General features: G+C 41.3%; 1 protein-coding gene across 1 annotated transcript; it reads left to right on the top strand.

Moving 5' to 3' along the window:
• Window positions 1-5,499: 5,499 nt before the first annotated feature.
• On the top strand, window positions 5,500-15,079 carry LOC108775476 (short stature homeobox protein 2). Its single transcript, XM_018541861.1, has 4 exons — window positions 5,500-5,671; window positions 6,343-6,717; window positions 14,214-14,447; window positions 14,709-15,079. Exons 1-4 carry the CDS (start codon window positions 5,500-5,502, stop codon window positions 15,077-15,079), a joined length of 1,152 nt encoding a protein of 383 aa, XP_018397363.1.
• The last annotated feature ends 930 nt before the right edge of the window (window positions 15,080-16,009 follow it).

Raw genomic sequence — 16,009 nt, 5'->3', positions numbered from 1 at the left:
GCATCGTACATATTTATTTCTAATTAAGGATTTGTATTATACTGTAAACGGAGGTAAACCGGAAAATGGAGGTTCTGTAAAAAAACTTTATAAAGTTTTTTTTTAATCTATACCTAATCGACAATATCGTTCCATACTGCGATCTGACTTCGAAACTTCGAGGCCTTCACAAAGACGAATCTTTATTGTTATTCATATTTCACCCATCTTTCATTTAAATCATCTTCGCCATTTTGTAAAATGGCAACAATTACTTTTTTACAAGTTGTCTTCGGTTAATTGTCTTATTAAAATTAACTGTTCTAGACGATTGCGAAAGTAAACGGCGAGATTTCTTTGAAATCGCGGGTTGTTAAGTTCGAACATGCGACCGACGCGAGATGATCACTTCATTATAAGAGATAATTCTTCTCTGGAAGAATACATGTATCTACACATATTCGTGAAGATTGGACATTATTTCGCTACCTCGAATTGACGAGGCCGCTGCGGAACGTTGAAATAATCGACAGCCGTATGTAATTATCATGTTACTTCATTTGATTATATACATGTATCGCTTTTAGTTTCGTGATATTATTATGATTATAACTATTATTATATTATTATTATTATTATTAAAGTTCTCGATTTTTTACCTTTTATCGCTTTTTTATTCCGACACCTATCGACGATCGACGTACGATCCACATAGGAGGGAATAAGATCGATTCTATCAATCGCACGAGCCTTTGTCCTAACGCGGCGTTTAATTCGATCGGCACATCGAATAACACCGTCGATTCGGTTCCTTCGAGTTATATAATCCGATGATCGTGTAAATTTCCAACAAGCAACCTCTGTCACTCGAGTCGATCTCGTTAATTTGCGGTAAACACACGAAAATTGTCAATACTGCTCTTGCAAACAGAAGACGAGAATTAAGTCTTTAGTGCTGTAGATCAAGGCTCTTCGTTTTCAGAATGACAAATTAGAAGCCGTCGAAATTATTCAAACCCAAAGTCCAAATGAATTCAAGGATTTATCAGAAAGGCAAATTTGAAAATGTTTAGTCTAATTAATCAGCACAAATGGCGTAAGTACCTTAATGCGTCGTCTACAATACGCGAAGTAAGAAGTTAAAGTAAGAAATTTACCAATCACAGTCGAATGTGAGAAGAATAATCGACTATAATTGGTTAATTTTTTACTCTTTTATATATATATATACACTTTTTAATCCATGTATTGTAGACGACGGGTAAGAAATGTTCTGTTACAAAAATTATCGTGTCACTTCATTTGATTATACATGTACCTTGCTTTTAGTTTCGTGAAGATAGTATTATAATGATAATAATAATAATAATAATAATAATAATAATAATTATTATTATTATTATTTTATTATTATATTCCTCGATTTTTATCTTTTACTGGTTTTTTATTTACCTCCGACGCCTATCAACGATCGACGCACGATTCAGACGTATCGTCAGAGAGAGTAAGATCGATATCAATCGATAAAAATCGGGATTCACTATTTCCCGAAGAATTCCCCGATTCCGGGCGCAACCGAGGCGGAATCGAGTCTTCACGCGTAATCACGCATTAACGCACGCATGTTTACATTTACAGGCGCGTGCACGTTTGCGCTTTCGCGCGCGCACGTAAAGGACCACCAACGCACGCGGAAATCCAGTAGATTTGCTTGCACATAGGCAGCTCGCTCGTACCGCGCACACGCATGCGAGAGGTGCATCGGGGGGATTTCGTACAACCGGTGCCAGATTGATTTGGTTTACCTAAACCGCTATCCCGTCCTCCTCCCCCTGGAAATCGTCAGAGAGAGAGGGGGGGGGGAGATAGAGGAGGGTGCCGGTGGATACCGCCCTGGATTTTCCGCCAGCAAGTCGTGGCGAGGAAGGGTGTTTACTCAAGACACGACAATTCATTACGTAATTGAATTGAATGAGCCCTCTCCTTCGCTCCGCATCGCCCACCCCCTTCCCAAACGTTTGGCTCGAACGTGTACGCGTGCGAATGCTCAGGCACGCGTGTGCGTGGTCTGTACGAGCCGAGGGGTGGACCGAGATTCAGAGATGGATTAAAGGTCGGAAGGGGCCCCGGAAGCCGGCGTAAGTCTTTTGGTAAGGTGATAGGTTCTCGAAGTTACCTGAAGATCTTTTATTTTGCGTCGAATAGCGCAAGATAGTCGATAGGTGCAACAAAAGCTGCATGTAAAAAAGCTCTTTAGAATCCGTTTATATAAGCGAATAAACAATTAATTTTTAAATCATTGTTTAACAACAAGCGATAAAACGCATGAAATTCGTTATAATTATAGACTAAAAATATTAGTAAAATTTTAGATATATTTTCCAGTTTTTACTTATATCCACAATAGAAGTTGTCTGATCTTGTAGATAATAGATTTAATCGCCATCAAGCGTTGAGATGTAAATTAAAAATAAGAGACTATACAATAGTTATTATTTTTTTTTTTTTTAGAAATCCCATACCAATCGTTGCTTCGAAATGCAATCGTCTTGAATGATGCCGCGCGAGATTTCGCTATACGTCCCTGGTGAGACATTGTAATCCCCGTTCCTCGCCGGCACCGCGCAGCGTCTACATTCCTCTTCTCCGAGACCGGGGAGATCCGAAGGCCTGGGACCGACGCGACCGGAGGGGCTGGTAGCGAGAGCGACCGAATTAAACGATTAGTTAAACTGATTTCGAGTTAGGCGAATGAATAAGTAATCGGATTTCTCGTTAAGGTAATCGCATTGCGCCCTGATTGGCTCCGTCTGCCTGCGTTATAGGCCGCACTCCCGGCATTTTGTCCCTCTCTCCGTCCCGTCCACCCTCGTCCACGTCGCGCTGCACCGTTCTCTCTCTCTCTCCCTCCCCTCCTTCTCTCCGCTGAAAGAGAGTGTTCTCTCATCGTTTGCACGGGGGGTGTCCTCGCGCGTCCCCATTGTCGCCGTCTCATCTCCCTAGAAATTGAGAAGCGCGAATATTTCGAGTAATATACACTCGACTTTTGCACCTACATTCCCGTTATCTCATTGTTGTTTATCGCGCGCTATTAACGTAATTACAATGTTTGCATATAAAAATGCTTTGAGGTTTCGATAACTTAAAACATTCTTTGAGAAGTTTGATAGATATTGTGTTTATTGAAGCCATCTTCTCGCGAACCCTACTTATTAATTCTTTTATTTTATCTCACTTGATCTTGCTAATTTTTTAATTTCAGACCAAAAATTCATCCTCTTCTCCTTGATCATTGATTAAGACTGTAATATCTCTGTAAAAAGACTAACGCCCACCAATGTGGATTAACTTTAATCTCGATTTAACTCACTGTTCATCTTTTTCTTATTTTTAGAATTATAGAAAAAGACAAGGAGCAAATTAAACCAAGATTAAAATTAATCTGCATTGATGGAAATGGGCATAAGAATGGGAAATAGACAATGTGCTTCAAATTATTCTAAATTCCATTCGTATCTACTCGCACTTATCGTGCAGACTTTGTTCTCTCTTTCCGTCCATCCATATCTCGATGGTAGAACGAACTGGCAACACCAAGTCTGCTAGTAACCCGAGCAATTTTATTACATTCCCCGAACGCATTTAAATATTGCCGAGTTTGGCGGCGACAAACGCGGGACACGCACGTCCCAGGGTCGTATTCACCTGGCGCGAGGAGAGATTTGCGGCGTACTCCGATATTGCTCGCGAGGGAGGACATCTTCCGTAGAGATTTAACGTTGCCGTAAACGATACAGATTAAGCGTTAGCCGGAAGGCAGCGAATATTGGATGTCTTCTCCGCACGGAGGATCTCGGCAACAAACACAACGTACCTTATCGAGGACGATAAATCGTATTTGAAAAATCGTGATTGGCAAGAACGAAATCGAGTTTACGTCAGACCGACGTACATCATCCTGACGGTCCTGAGAGTTCACTTACGCTGCATCGTCGAAAAGGAAGACAAGGAGAGAACTATAAAAGGGAAGAGGAAGAAGTGTGTTACTGGTGAGAAGAAAAGTGGATATTGAAACGGAGAAATATACAGCAACTGAGAGAGTGAGGCAGCATGTGACAGAAGAAATGCACTTGTCACGATCAGTAACATGCAGGCCGCCACCTTATCTGTATCGTGATTTCCGAGGGGATAAACACTATCTGAAATATTGTCCCACAGATTACATGATTTCATTTAATTTTATATAATTTTATTTGATGACAAATAATTTTTCCTCACTATATATGCGGTCATTTGGTAAAATAAACGATTTTATCTAATATTACACAATTATTTCTTGTAATTGTCGGATTATATATCGAAATTTTTTATAAATTTGATAATGATTTCAGGGTCTCCGTCCCACGATTACATTAAGTGATTACCCCCTCGGTGATTTCTATTAGATTCATTTCTGCCTGCGGATTCTATAGTTCAGATTTTATATATATATATATATATATATATATATATATAGAGAGAGAGAGAGAGAGAGAATATTTTTTATACTTTTACACTTAATTAGTGAAAGCAATTACAAGTGATGTTTAAAAAAGGAATTAATAGCGATTTTAAAAAATATCGAACACGTTCTACAAAAACGTAGTCGGTTATTTTTATGTTGAAGCTAGATAATCTTGCCTGTCACACATGCGCGATGTCTCTCGCAGATTCTTTACATATTCAACATAAATGTCTAAAAAGTGGAAAAGATTATTTCGAAGGATGAAACGAATTTATAAAACAGCATTGTATAATCGAATTACACTCACAATTCGTGTCTACGTTATCCATGATTTATCGCGAGAATAAAAAGATAACGTGTTCAAAATTCCCGAGTTCATTCGTAAAATAACTCTCTCTTTTCAGATCCGGAGCAGAAAGTCGACGATCCGACGACCGATAACGAGGGCAGACAAAAAGGAGGAGCTTCGACCGCGGAAAGCATGAGGATTAATTACCGCGTGCCCGCGGCGCGGCGGCAGCGGCCTGTTTCTGCCTTCAGGTAAATACAGCGGTCATAGAGGGGCCGCGGAGAAGGACGCGAGAAGGATATGGTCGCCGAGCGGCGTCCTACCCCCGGCCAGTGCAGCGGCGAGGGGTAGTTTCGCCGCGAGTGTTTCCACGGCGAGCGGAAAAGCGGGCACAAATGCTAATGAGCGTCGGTTTGGGTGGGGGGGTAGATCGTGCCTGCCTTCCTGAAGGGGTCGAGGGGCTCAGCGAGCCCCGGATCGTGTCTCGATCGAGACGAGAAGGAGGGAGAAGCACCACTGGGCGTTTCCATCACGCCCACCCGCGTGCGGATTGGCCGGCGGCCGAATGGCGTCCTGGTGGACGCGTGGCGTCGGGACGTCGACGTCGGGACGTACCTCCCGTCGACGTGTCTCTCCCCGGCGACGGCTCTCTCGCGACGGCGGCGGCGAGTGCCGTCGGTGCCGAGGCGCGACGTCGCGCGCGAGAGTTGCCCCGATAACCGTGAGGATGGAGCAGCTCGCCCAGTTCGTCTCCAAGAGCTTCGACAACGCGGCGGCCGCGGTGGCGGCTGCGACGAGTGTCGAGGCTGCCGCCGGCTGCAGAGCGACTGCCGGCGGCAGGATCACGCTCAGTGTCGCGCATCTCATCGGTGATCACGTCGCGGACGATGGTGACCGGCGTACGTGTAATAATCTTTTCCGATGCGACCGTGATACAATGCTAATCTTTAGGTGCCGAGTTGATCGAGAGCACTCATCAACTGATCAACCGATGCAGTGCGCGTATAACTCTTCTATAGGATCTCAATGATAGATCTCAATATATATATCAATCATGATGCCGAGCATAAAGATGTGCTGGATCGAATGAAATTTACTATGCGAGTCAGGTCGATTCGTATGTGCTTGTGTTTCGCCTTGTTAGTGATCAAGCAGATGGAATATACCAATTTGGAATTCATTGCAAGAAGAAATTTATAGTGAAAATTATGTCAAATTTGTATTCTTGTGTATTTCTTGAATAACAGCAGACTGCACGATTATTTGGACTACATAATTTGTGTTAATGTGGATGGGAAAAGAATTAATTGTGGATGCTGGAGATACCAAGTCGTTTACATCCGTTTTTCAATATATAATCTGTTTTTACATATATCAACTCTGTATCGTTATAATGATGACAGAGATTACATTCGAAAATCTGTAAATTTAAAATGAAAAGCTTGTAGCTGCTAAAATCGCAATTCACTTACGAATCGACCTGATCGCCGACGTCTTTATCGCGTTCTTAACACTTCGCGATCAAGATTGGTCCCGCGCGACAGATGAATACAAGAGAAATCTTGTTTAGATGAAGCGGCGCAAGAGACTACGGCTAGCGTCATCGAGACGAGCGGAAGCGTCGAAGAACCGCCGTCGCCAGAAGGTCGGTTGCAACCGGAGGACCTCTCCGTCACGGCCAAGATCAAGGACATCCGGGACACCGCGGAGAACTTGCCACCCCTGAAGACACCCGAGCTGAAGCTATCGGTTCGCAAACTGCTCGGATGCACCCCCTCCCCACCGCCTATATCGAGGGATCGATCACCCAGCCCGGAAAATTGCGTTGAATTAAAAAGTCAAAACTCTAGTAATGGCAAAACTCTTGTATCCTCCAACGATCAGGCCAAAGTGTCCTCGCAGGTTACAAGGTCGAGTGGACAGAGTCAAGAGGATTCAGTTAAGGGTGAGCATAATACTGAAAGAATAATTATTTTACACTAATTAATTTCTGTGCGTTGTCTCTATAAAATAATGCAATTCTATTTTTTCTAAAGATCTCAAGATTTATTGTCTAACAAAAGGTGTTTAAATTCGAGTCATAAGGCGTTTTTACATCTAAAAGACGACTTCAAAACGTCCTATGCTACAATTTTAAACTTTGTGTTGTTTGGGATGATATTAAAATTTTTATGGTATACTCGTCTTAATAGTGTCAAATTAAGGTGATATTTACTGGAGTTTGTAATCAACAATTAAATAATATTTAAATTATTAGTAACTAAAATAATTAATAAAAAGATTACTTACAGAAATTAAAATAAATAAAAATAAGCTTTTTAGAAATATATTATAACTGAGATAAATTATTCAGAACTCTAATTCTCAAATAATTTTATTTTCCATTGGATTAAGAGCGAATTCGAAAGTCTCGTATTTTAAATAACTTGCAATATCTTTTTTCTTTCACAAAATAACACTTTTCAATTAAGCATTAATGCCATCATTCTTCCATAATACACTAGAAATGCACGAGAAATATATATAGAATTGTTAGTTTTATAATTAGGTAATTAAATTGTATATATACAATTTATATGTAAACATATAATATGTATATATGTAAAAAAAAACATGATATGGATTACATTTGCATAACAATATTAAGATATTCTATATATCTATCATAGACATGAAGTAGAAACGTTTTCATCTAGAATTGCTCATTGAACTCAAATCCCAAAATCCTTTCTCAGACTATCGTCCCGTTTTATGCCTGCCCTGGCCCAACGTGCAAGGTTGTCACTTTTGATTTCGATTGATCGACATTTCTTGCGGCTGGCCCGTTTGCGATTGCCGTGCGAACGAGTGCGGGAAGGTCAGGAACCTCCAAGTGGCGGCATCGAAGTCGCAGCGCACCGGAGGGATTCGATCTTCGTTTATAATTCAGGCCGTCGTCCAATAAAGCTCACAAGTGATTGGGAATAGCTGACCGTTCGCAATGTAACGACCGGCGACCCGATCGGTGATTTCGCTCACGAGTCGAGTCATCTTTGATAAAACTCTCGCTCTGCCGAGCATTGAAAGATGAAATTACATCGATTCCTCGCCGTTCTCTTCTAGACAAACCTCTAACAAAAGTAAACTGCTCTTGCAAGAATTGAGATTCGTGAGGATTATTCTCAGATCATGTTATCATGTTCTAGCACACTTTAAAACATTCAGTGCGTAAATGATTTTTATGTAAAAAATGCTTATTTAAAAAACTAGTTATTTGCCTTTCTCTTGCAAAGATAAAAAGTTCCTCGCGTTGTCCCTCCCTTAAAATTCAGAACTCAATTTCCTGATATTAATACCTTTGACATTTCCTCTCTATATGATATATTAAATTTTTTATAATTTCAAACCAAATAAGACAATACCACAGCGGTCTAAGCTGGATCACGAGTGCTTCTAAATAATTGTGTGTGAATTTATATACTATAAATGTAATGCTTCGATTGCGCGCCGAAATTTTGTTAGACTTGAAACGCAATACTAATAAACTCTCACAATATCACGAACTAAATTGACTAACAATTTAATCGGTGCAAGAATGCTAGAGATCCGGGTAGGACTCCCGACCGGGTGATACTTTTCGCAGTGAAAAATTAATTATTTACAGTTTTTAATAGGTTATTCAACTTTAGTAAGGTTGATATAAGATGTGTAAACGGCATCAATAATTGTTAAATTGTTAGTCAATTTAACTCGTGATATTACTGTGTAATATTACTAGTTTATTAGTGTTGCGTTTCAAGTCTGAAAAAATTTCGACGCGCAATCGAAAAATTACACTCGTAAGGGAGACCGGATCTCGTTGGCACAGCTTTCACAATTTCAGTCCTTTAAATAACTGATTATTATGATTAAATTATGCTAATACGATAGAAAGAACCTTTTTCTACATTTTGAAGCTAGAAACGATTCTGTGTAATGTACTGCAGTTTCTTCGTATTAAGTGTAATACGAACACGCTGCATTGCAGTCAGCTTGCCAGGTTATGGGGTAAGTTGATAGATACCATGGGACAAGTTTACCCATAGTATACATTTATCAAGACAACCTCTTAAATGGTTATAGGTACATATCATGGAAAAAAAATCGGAATGGATTCCGATCAGAATTGTTCTCACGACTTTCACGTGCGAAGTGCGAACGATAGCACATCATGCTAACTATGTTAACATGCATCTATGCTGACCTTGCATAAGTTGCATTAAATATGAGTCAACGTACTCCATCTCTATATAATATATTTAATTTTAATGATTTTATTATAACAAATTACTATCATCACTCAAAATAACATGTCGTATAATAACAAAACTTCTCTTTTAACTGATAATACGTCATTTAAATTTATTTTTTCAAATTGAGAAATATTAATACCAAATATTGAAAAGCTCGAAAATCTACTTCGTACCCCTTGAATTACATTATTCTCTTTTTTTATTATAATACTTGTTTGATTTAAATGAAACTTAAGGATAAGTACCTATGTTATAAAAGACATATTTTGCAGTAACTTTTCTGTTGTTTCTTTTGCCACAAGTACATAAACTGAACGCAATGCCAACGAGACCCGGTCTTCCCTAATATACAAATTCACACACAATTATTTAGAAGCACTCGTGATCCAGCTTAGACCGCTATGGCATTGTCTCATTCGATTTGAAATTTAGCGGTCCAATAAGAATTGATATTGTTTATAATTTATATCTCGATAGAGAAATATTCGATTTCCATCTGATGTATTGACGCAATCATTTGCCTCGCTTCTACGAGCATTCTCTATCTCAAACGTTGTTTCCAAATGAGAGTTTGTTAAATTCTATAAACTAATTTTGCAATAATTGGCCATGCAGGATAATTAGTCCATGTACGATATGCGACCAAATTATCGCGAGTATGAGACAGAGTGAATGGAAACGAGCGGACGGACAATTAAACGAAGAACGAAGGATCGAATCGACGCACGGCGATTGCGTTATAAAAAGCGTGCGGCATTGAAGTAACGCCACGCACGCTTCCCTGCACGATAACTCGGCAAGCCGAGCGGGCAGAACGCGACGGCGGCGGCGCCATGAATTTATGGTTTAATATGCGGCCCGCCGCGTTAGTTGTGTGTACGCCCCTCAAACGGGGGGAGTGACGAGAAACGCAGTGGCTGGTGTGCTGCTGCACCGGCAGCTCGCCTATCTCTCGAGGGCCCATAACTTTTTCCGATTAAGCGCAAATCAAAAAGCAATCTACCCGGCCGGCAGCCATCGCGGCCGCGAAAGTAAAACCGTAAATATTCGCCCAGGAGCCTCCAGCCGGGGGACATCCGGTGTACCGGAAAGGGCTTAAAGCGATAAATATTAATACACTTTGTGGGCGCTGATCGCCTCCGTACGCGATCCTCTTACTCTATATTAATTAAATCGTCGTATAGCTCGTATACATTCATGCGAAGATTAAATTAGAGTCACTTCCTCTAACAATTGATATTTATTTTCAATACTGTGTTCATCGAAAATAATCGTTTTCAATAGCTTAAAAATTTGGCAAGAGGTAGATGGAGATTTTCTTCAATCTGGATAAAGCTCGTTAAAATTCACGTCTACAGACGCTCACTTCGTTCATTGACGTCTGATATAAGTAGATAAAAAGAATACGAGATTGCACAAAATTGTAATAACTCTAACATTGATAATAATTAGGTATATACTTTGAAATTTATCAGTTTGTACATACATCGTCACTTTTTTTCCAATACTGATGGAATATTTCTAGTTAATGTGAAACGTATATGAAAAAAGCTTCATCGGATACTTTCTCAAGTCGTACAGATGATACCATCACGAACCTTGCAGCCTTTCAAAAACGAGCACTTCCAGTGATGCGATACTCCAAAGCACATTTCGCTTCTCCTGACGATTTAGCGTGGTGCGCGCGCCCATAGGTCTTCAGTCGCGCGTGTTTTTCCACGATTGCTGTAAGTGTTGGTGCTTGACCGCCGGTCAAAGGTCCGTGCACCCGTACGTATATTTATGGTACTTGGGGCGCGAGTTTCTTGAAGTATGATAGCGGAGGGTGTACGGCCGCCACTTTAGGAAAAATGAGAAAGAGAGAGCTCATCCCTTCGTATTTACGTTCGAACTTTTCGCCAAACTAGCGATAAGTCGCGATACAAAAATGATAAATGTAGCTTTCAACGAATATTCACGCGAGTAAAATATGGTGAAAAGTATCGGAAATAAAGCATTCATTTTGAAAAAAGGATCACGTGCTGAATTATGCTTAAATACTGTTAAGCTTAATGTATCGCGATTATCCTGAGATTTGGAAAGAATAATGCGACAAATGTTAGGGTTAAACTCCTAAGGAGGGTACCAGCCGGCACTTTGCTTCATTAAGCAATAAGTGATTGCATGTCTTAAACTCCCCTTGCTTCTTGCGTATTTATGGGACCGTGCATGTGCCATATGTAGCGGCTGCGTGTAGGATACGACGACGCTTTTATATACGTCTAATGGCCGTGATATCTCGACTCATTTTGGAGGGAGAAAAATAGTATAGCTAAGGCGGTCGGTCCGGGGGTAGCTCTTTGGGGGTGGCTTAACTGGATCAGGCCAAAAGGGCAGCGCTCTTAGTAATTGAATTAGTGACCCCTCGCGTCCAAGTGTGATTGCTTTGGGTTTTCCAGTAGCAGGGTTCGGTTATCTGTTCCCCCGTTCGTCCCGCAGAATCCCTCTCGCCGTCTCGATCTCTACGAGGTATCGGATAACGTTCAGCAAGTGCGATTTTGCACCTCGAACCGAGACGTTTGGGATATACCCTGCTCAGGTGCAGATTTAGCCAAGAGGATTTAGAGAAACGTGTTATAGGACTTGGAAAATAATATATGAATTTCAATTGTACATGTTAACGTCAACGATCAACACGTTTCGGTATTGGGACAGTCTCTCGGCTCATTTTTTCTTTACTTAATTTTATTATAGAAGAAAAAATTTGAATTGTTAATTTAACGCAACAGTAAACGGAGAAAGACTTGTCACAGATTCCCATACAATTTACTAAATTACAATAATCAGATAGCAAAAAAAAAAAAAGATATATAAGAGTGATCGTCGTGATACTAATTCGTTGCTCTCGTTTCAGAAAGCTAAGCGCTTGTGAAAAATGAAAAGGCTGCAACTGTAAATTCAAAACGATGCCGATTCTCGTCCCCGGTTTCTACGGTACATACGGGGAATAAACGGTCGGCACGTTCGAGTTAATGACTGCGACAACGCGCGTATGTGTTGCGCCATGGGTTATGCTAACAATGCACGGACGAGGGGCGTCGAAAACCGCGCGAGTTATTTTGGCGAACAGGAGGGAGGTGGTTTTAAACCACCGCTGTACATATGGATGCGGGCCGCACACCCTGCCTAGGGCTCAGATTGGATTACGCGGATATGCGCTAATTGATTAAAGCGCCGTACGCCGTACGCAATGCCGCATGGCGATCGCGCCGGCGTGCAAACGCACGCAGACTGCAGAGCGCGTCTCGTTTTTTGCCACCGTGTTCTCCGGATAAATCGCGCACGGTCGTTCCCATTATATACCCGGTGGAAAGCGACACCGCAGAATATTCCACGCGATAAAAACGCAATTTACCGGCTTCTCGACTCTCATTTGCGTTTAATACATTTTCCCTCGTTAGCGAGAGAAATTCAGATATAATGATCTGATTCTCACGACGTTTTCTTAACTCCGCAGACACGACTAACGTAATATATACATAAATGATTAACAACTGTATATAGAATAGTAATAATCTTATTGAAAAACAAGATTACCTATACTATGTTGAAAGGAATTTACAGATCTACACTTCTTGCTTCCCTTGTGAGTTCCGTTAATTTTATTTGTATTATTAACAAATTAAATTTTAATACGCGGAATAATAACTTGATTCGATCAGCTTACGATTGTCAGTTTTGCGAAAATCGTTGATATCGTTGATAAAAATGTAAATGTGGGAAAAAGGGGGATAATTATCTTGAAGGATGAACGAAAAGATGCTCCGAAGCAAAAAACTTTCTTGGCGCGTCGTATAGAGCGGCCACAAGCATCGCCGCGAGTTAGAAGAGACGCTCGGATAATTAACGGCTATACGATTTAATTAATGGTCGCTTAATGTAAAGTAACTACGGTAGTACGGCACTTCGAGGTGTTGCCGACGAGAAGGAGGCGCGGAAACTCGAAAGGGGCTCATGACGAGGAAGAGTGGGAGGGACAGAGGTGGATTAAGTGTCTCGCGTAAGAGCCCTTGACGAAGGGGATGTGATTTATATAATTTAGCAAAGTGGTGAGCTACGCAGTCTTATACCAGGTCGTTAGTCATCCCTACTCTCCTCGCTAGACGAGAGAAGGCAAACTCGTACCATCTCACCTTAATCACCCTCCTCCCTCGCCTTTCTGCATCTGTCCGATGGAATCTTCCGCGTGAAGATGCGTCCTCGCGCGCGATGCGATCCCGTAATCTGTGCACGCAAATTTAACACCGCGGTTATATGCGCATCGAAATACACTGCGTTACGCGGACCGGATGTGTGATTATACTTTATATACTTTTACCGCGCGGTTCCTCGACACGAGAGATTTCAGAAGGATGACTGCGTTGTCGAGGGTTATCCCACTCGCGTGGGACACGCTCGTCTAATGTCATCCAATTAGAGATGCCGGTCGGCATCTCGATTTGAATAAGATTCTCATAAGGTGGCGAGATATATGTTGATGGCACCCAGACTGGAAGAAATGGCCTGTGAACGATTTACGAAGATCAATTCGGTAGCATCGGTCGCTCCGGCCTCTGGTCGTTTTGGCTCGCGGCGCGCATTTGTCCCTGTGAATTAATCATCGCGCGACGAAAACTTTTCCTTGTTACACTCGCTGCACATCCCCGACGATGACTCATGGCATTCAGGTTTTCGTTTTGTCGAAAAGCATTCCTTGACAGCAAAGAGAAAATTCTCATCTCTTCATGCTGCGCGCGTTGTAATGTGTGTGATAAATTATACTTATTACATTATTTATTATACTCGAAGATATATATATGTATATGTATATAACAGAAGCGTAGAATTATCTTTTAATGATTTTACATGGCGCTTTTGCTCGAGCAATAACATTAATTTGTAGAAAACCATGAAGTATGTATCCAAGGATCAGGCAATAGAGAGTGAAACGTGGTTCTTAGTATATGTAATTGAATATTTATTCTTTAAAAAAATTTGTCTTTAAAAAAATCAAATTTTTAAAATAAATATTCAATTACGTACTAAGAACCACGTTTTACTCTCTATTGTCTGATCCTTGGATACATACTTCATGGTTTTTTAAATATCGAGAGTTCGCAAGGAAATTACACTTGGCTTTATTAATTTGCAGGCTCCAACTGTCGGAGCAACGGAAGCGGCAACGGCAAGCAGAGGAGATCGCGGACGAACTTCACCATTGAACAATTGGCCGAGCTCGAGAGGCTCTTCGATGAGACGCATTATCCTGACGCGTTTATGAGGGAGGAGCTGAGCCAGCGACTAGGTCTCAGTGAAGCGCGGGTACAAGTCTGGTTCCAGAATCGACGTGCCAAGTGTCGTAAACACGAGAGCCAATTGCACAAAGGTAACGTGCTGCCGAAAATGAAACTCTACAGATTATTTCTTACTTTTCCTTCGCCTTTAAGTTATAATCCAGATCAGAAATATTTCGTCGTTAAAAGTGTGAAATGTATGAAAAACTTGTATATTTATACCATTATAACATTAATTAAAAGTGTGATCTATTTCCTTATATAATTTACATATCGAATAGCGATAGTATTCTAGGATTAATATGTATTCGACTGTGTGTATGGGGCAGCTCTAATTAAAATTTTCCCATCAGGCGTCGCCGGGAGCATGGTGCTGGCACCGCGCAGCCCGCCGACGACGTTGGAACCGTGTCGAGTTGCGCCTTACCTGCCAGCCCTCAGGTTACATCCGCCGCCGATGCAGGGAACGGCTACAAGTGTCACTGTAGGATCGGCTTTCGACCCAGCGGTGCTGCACTACGCGGCAGCCGGGGGCCTCTTCTGTCTGCCACCACCACCGCCGCCGCCACCCCCGGCGCCGTCGGCTGGTCATCCTCCTCATCCGTTGAGCCTGGCGGCGTCGTTGGCCGCTGCAGCAGCTCGCTCGAAGAACAGCAGCATTGCAGACCTTAGGCTGAAAGCGAGACGGCACCAGGAAGCCTTAGGGCTCGACAGGCCCGCGTAAGGTTCGCGGTATGGTACCTCTTGGACGAAGAGGGACTCGACGGGGATGAAGAAGTGCGAGGTGTCGTGACGGTGAGTATATACTCGCAGGTTCAAAGAAGATCTGTACTTTTTATCGAAATATGACTGAGTGGAGCAATGTGAAAGAAAGATCACCTAACGTAGTGGACCGACATTGTGTGATATCACGGTGATTTCAATTTTCGATGCCATAGGAAAGGTACATTATTTTATGTCGAAGTATCTTCGTTGTTCGTGTTCCTTAAAACTTTATAAAATATATAGACCTATATCTTTTCTAGATGAACACTTTAATTCAAATTTATGAAATTTTAATTATTTCTTTTTTTACATTTTTTCGAGAGTAAAAACGCAGTTATTTTGTACACGATTAAAATTACAGGTTGCACGGTGTCATCGTTGTTTTGTGCAGAAACTTGCTCGCGTATAGAATATATAAAAGCGAAATACGTGCATCTCTTCATCCGCGACGTGCCGAAGAGTCTGAGAAGTACAAAAGGACATTCAGTGTGTATAAAGTAAATTGCGGAAGGACGGCGAGAAACGTGTAACATATATACAATGTATACAGAATCGAGAATTTCGCTTGTATCTCGATTAGCGTATTCTGTGTCGAAGAACTGTGATGTAAAACCGCGAAGCTTAATCAGCACCGATTAGGAAAGCGACACGTTAATGTAAAGTTTATTGTCATCAATTTTTGAACCAGTTCTCATCTCAAGTTTAGCGGGGCATTCGTTCGGAGCGGAAGTTGTCGTAGCTTTGTGTATGCTTGTGCATGTGAATAACATGTTTAAACGGAACGTTTGTTAAAACGGTACTTATCAACGTAGAAAAAATGTCAAGGTATGTTCGTATCAATCGTAGAGCGTTTTCTAATAAAATACATTTTGTTATCAAATACGAATTT

The sequence above is a fragment of the Cyphomyrmex costatus genome, unplaced genomic scaffold (assembly GCF_001594065.2).
Source record: "Cyphomyrmex costatus isolate MS0001 unplaced genomic scaffold, Ccosl1.0 scaffold1076, whole genome shotgun sequence".
NCBI lineage: Eukaryota > Metazoa > Arthropoda > Insecta > Hymenoptera > Formicidae > Cyphomyrmex > Cyphomyrmex costatus.
Note: the sequence above shows the minus strand (reverse complement) of the source record. Positions and strands in the feature narration are given on the sequence as shown.

Excerpts from the sequence above, each read along its gene's own strand:
- LOC108775476 (XM_018541861.1), top strand. The coding sequence starts at position 5,500 with ATGGAGCAGCTCGCCCAGTTCGTCTCCAAGAGCTTCGACAACGCGGCG. Across the intron at positions 6,718-14,213 it reads TCAAGAGGATTCAGTTAAGG|GCTCCAACTGTCGGAGCAAC; the intron begins GTGAGCATAATA and ends ATTAATTTGCAG. Across the intron at positions 14,448-14,708 it reads CGAGAGCCAATTGCACAAAG|GCGTCGCCGGGAGCATGGTG; the intron begins GTAACGTGCTGC and ends TTTTCCCATCAG.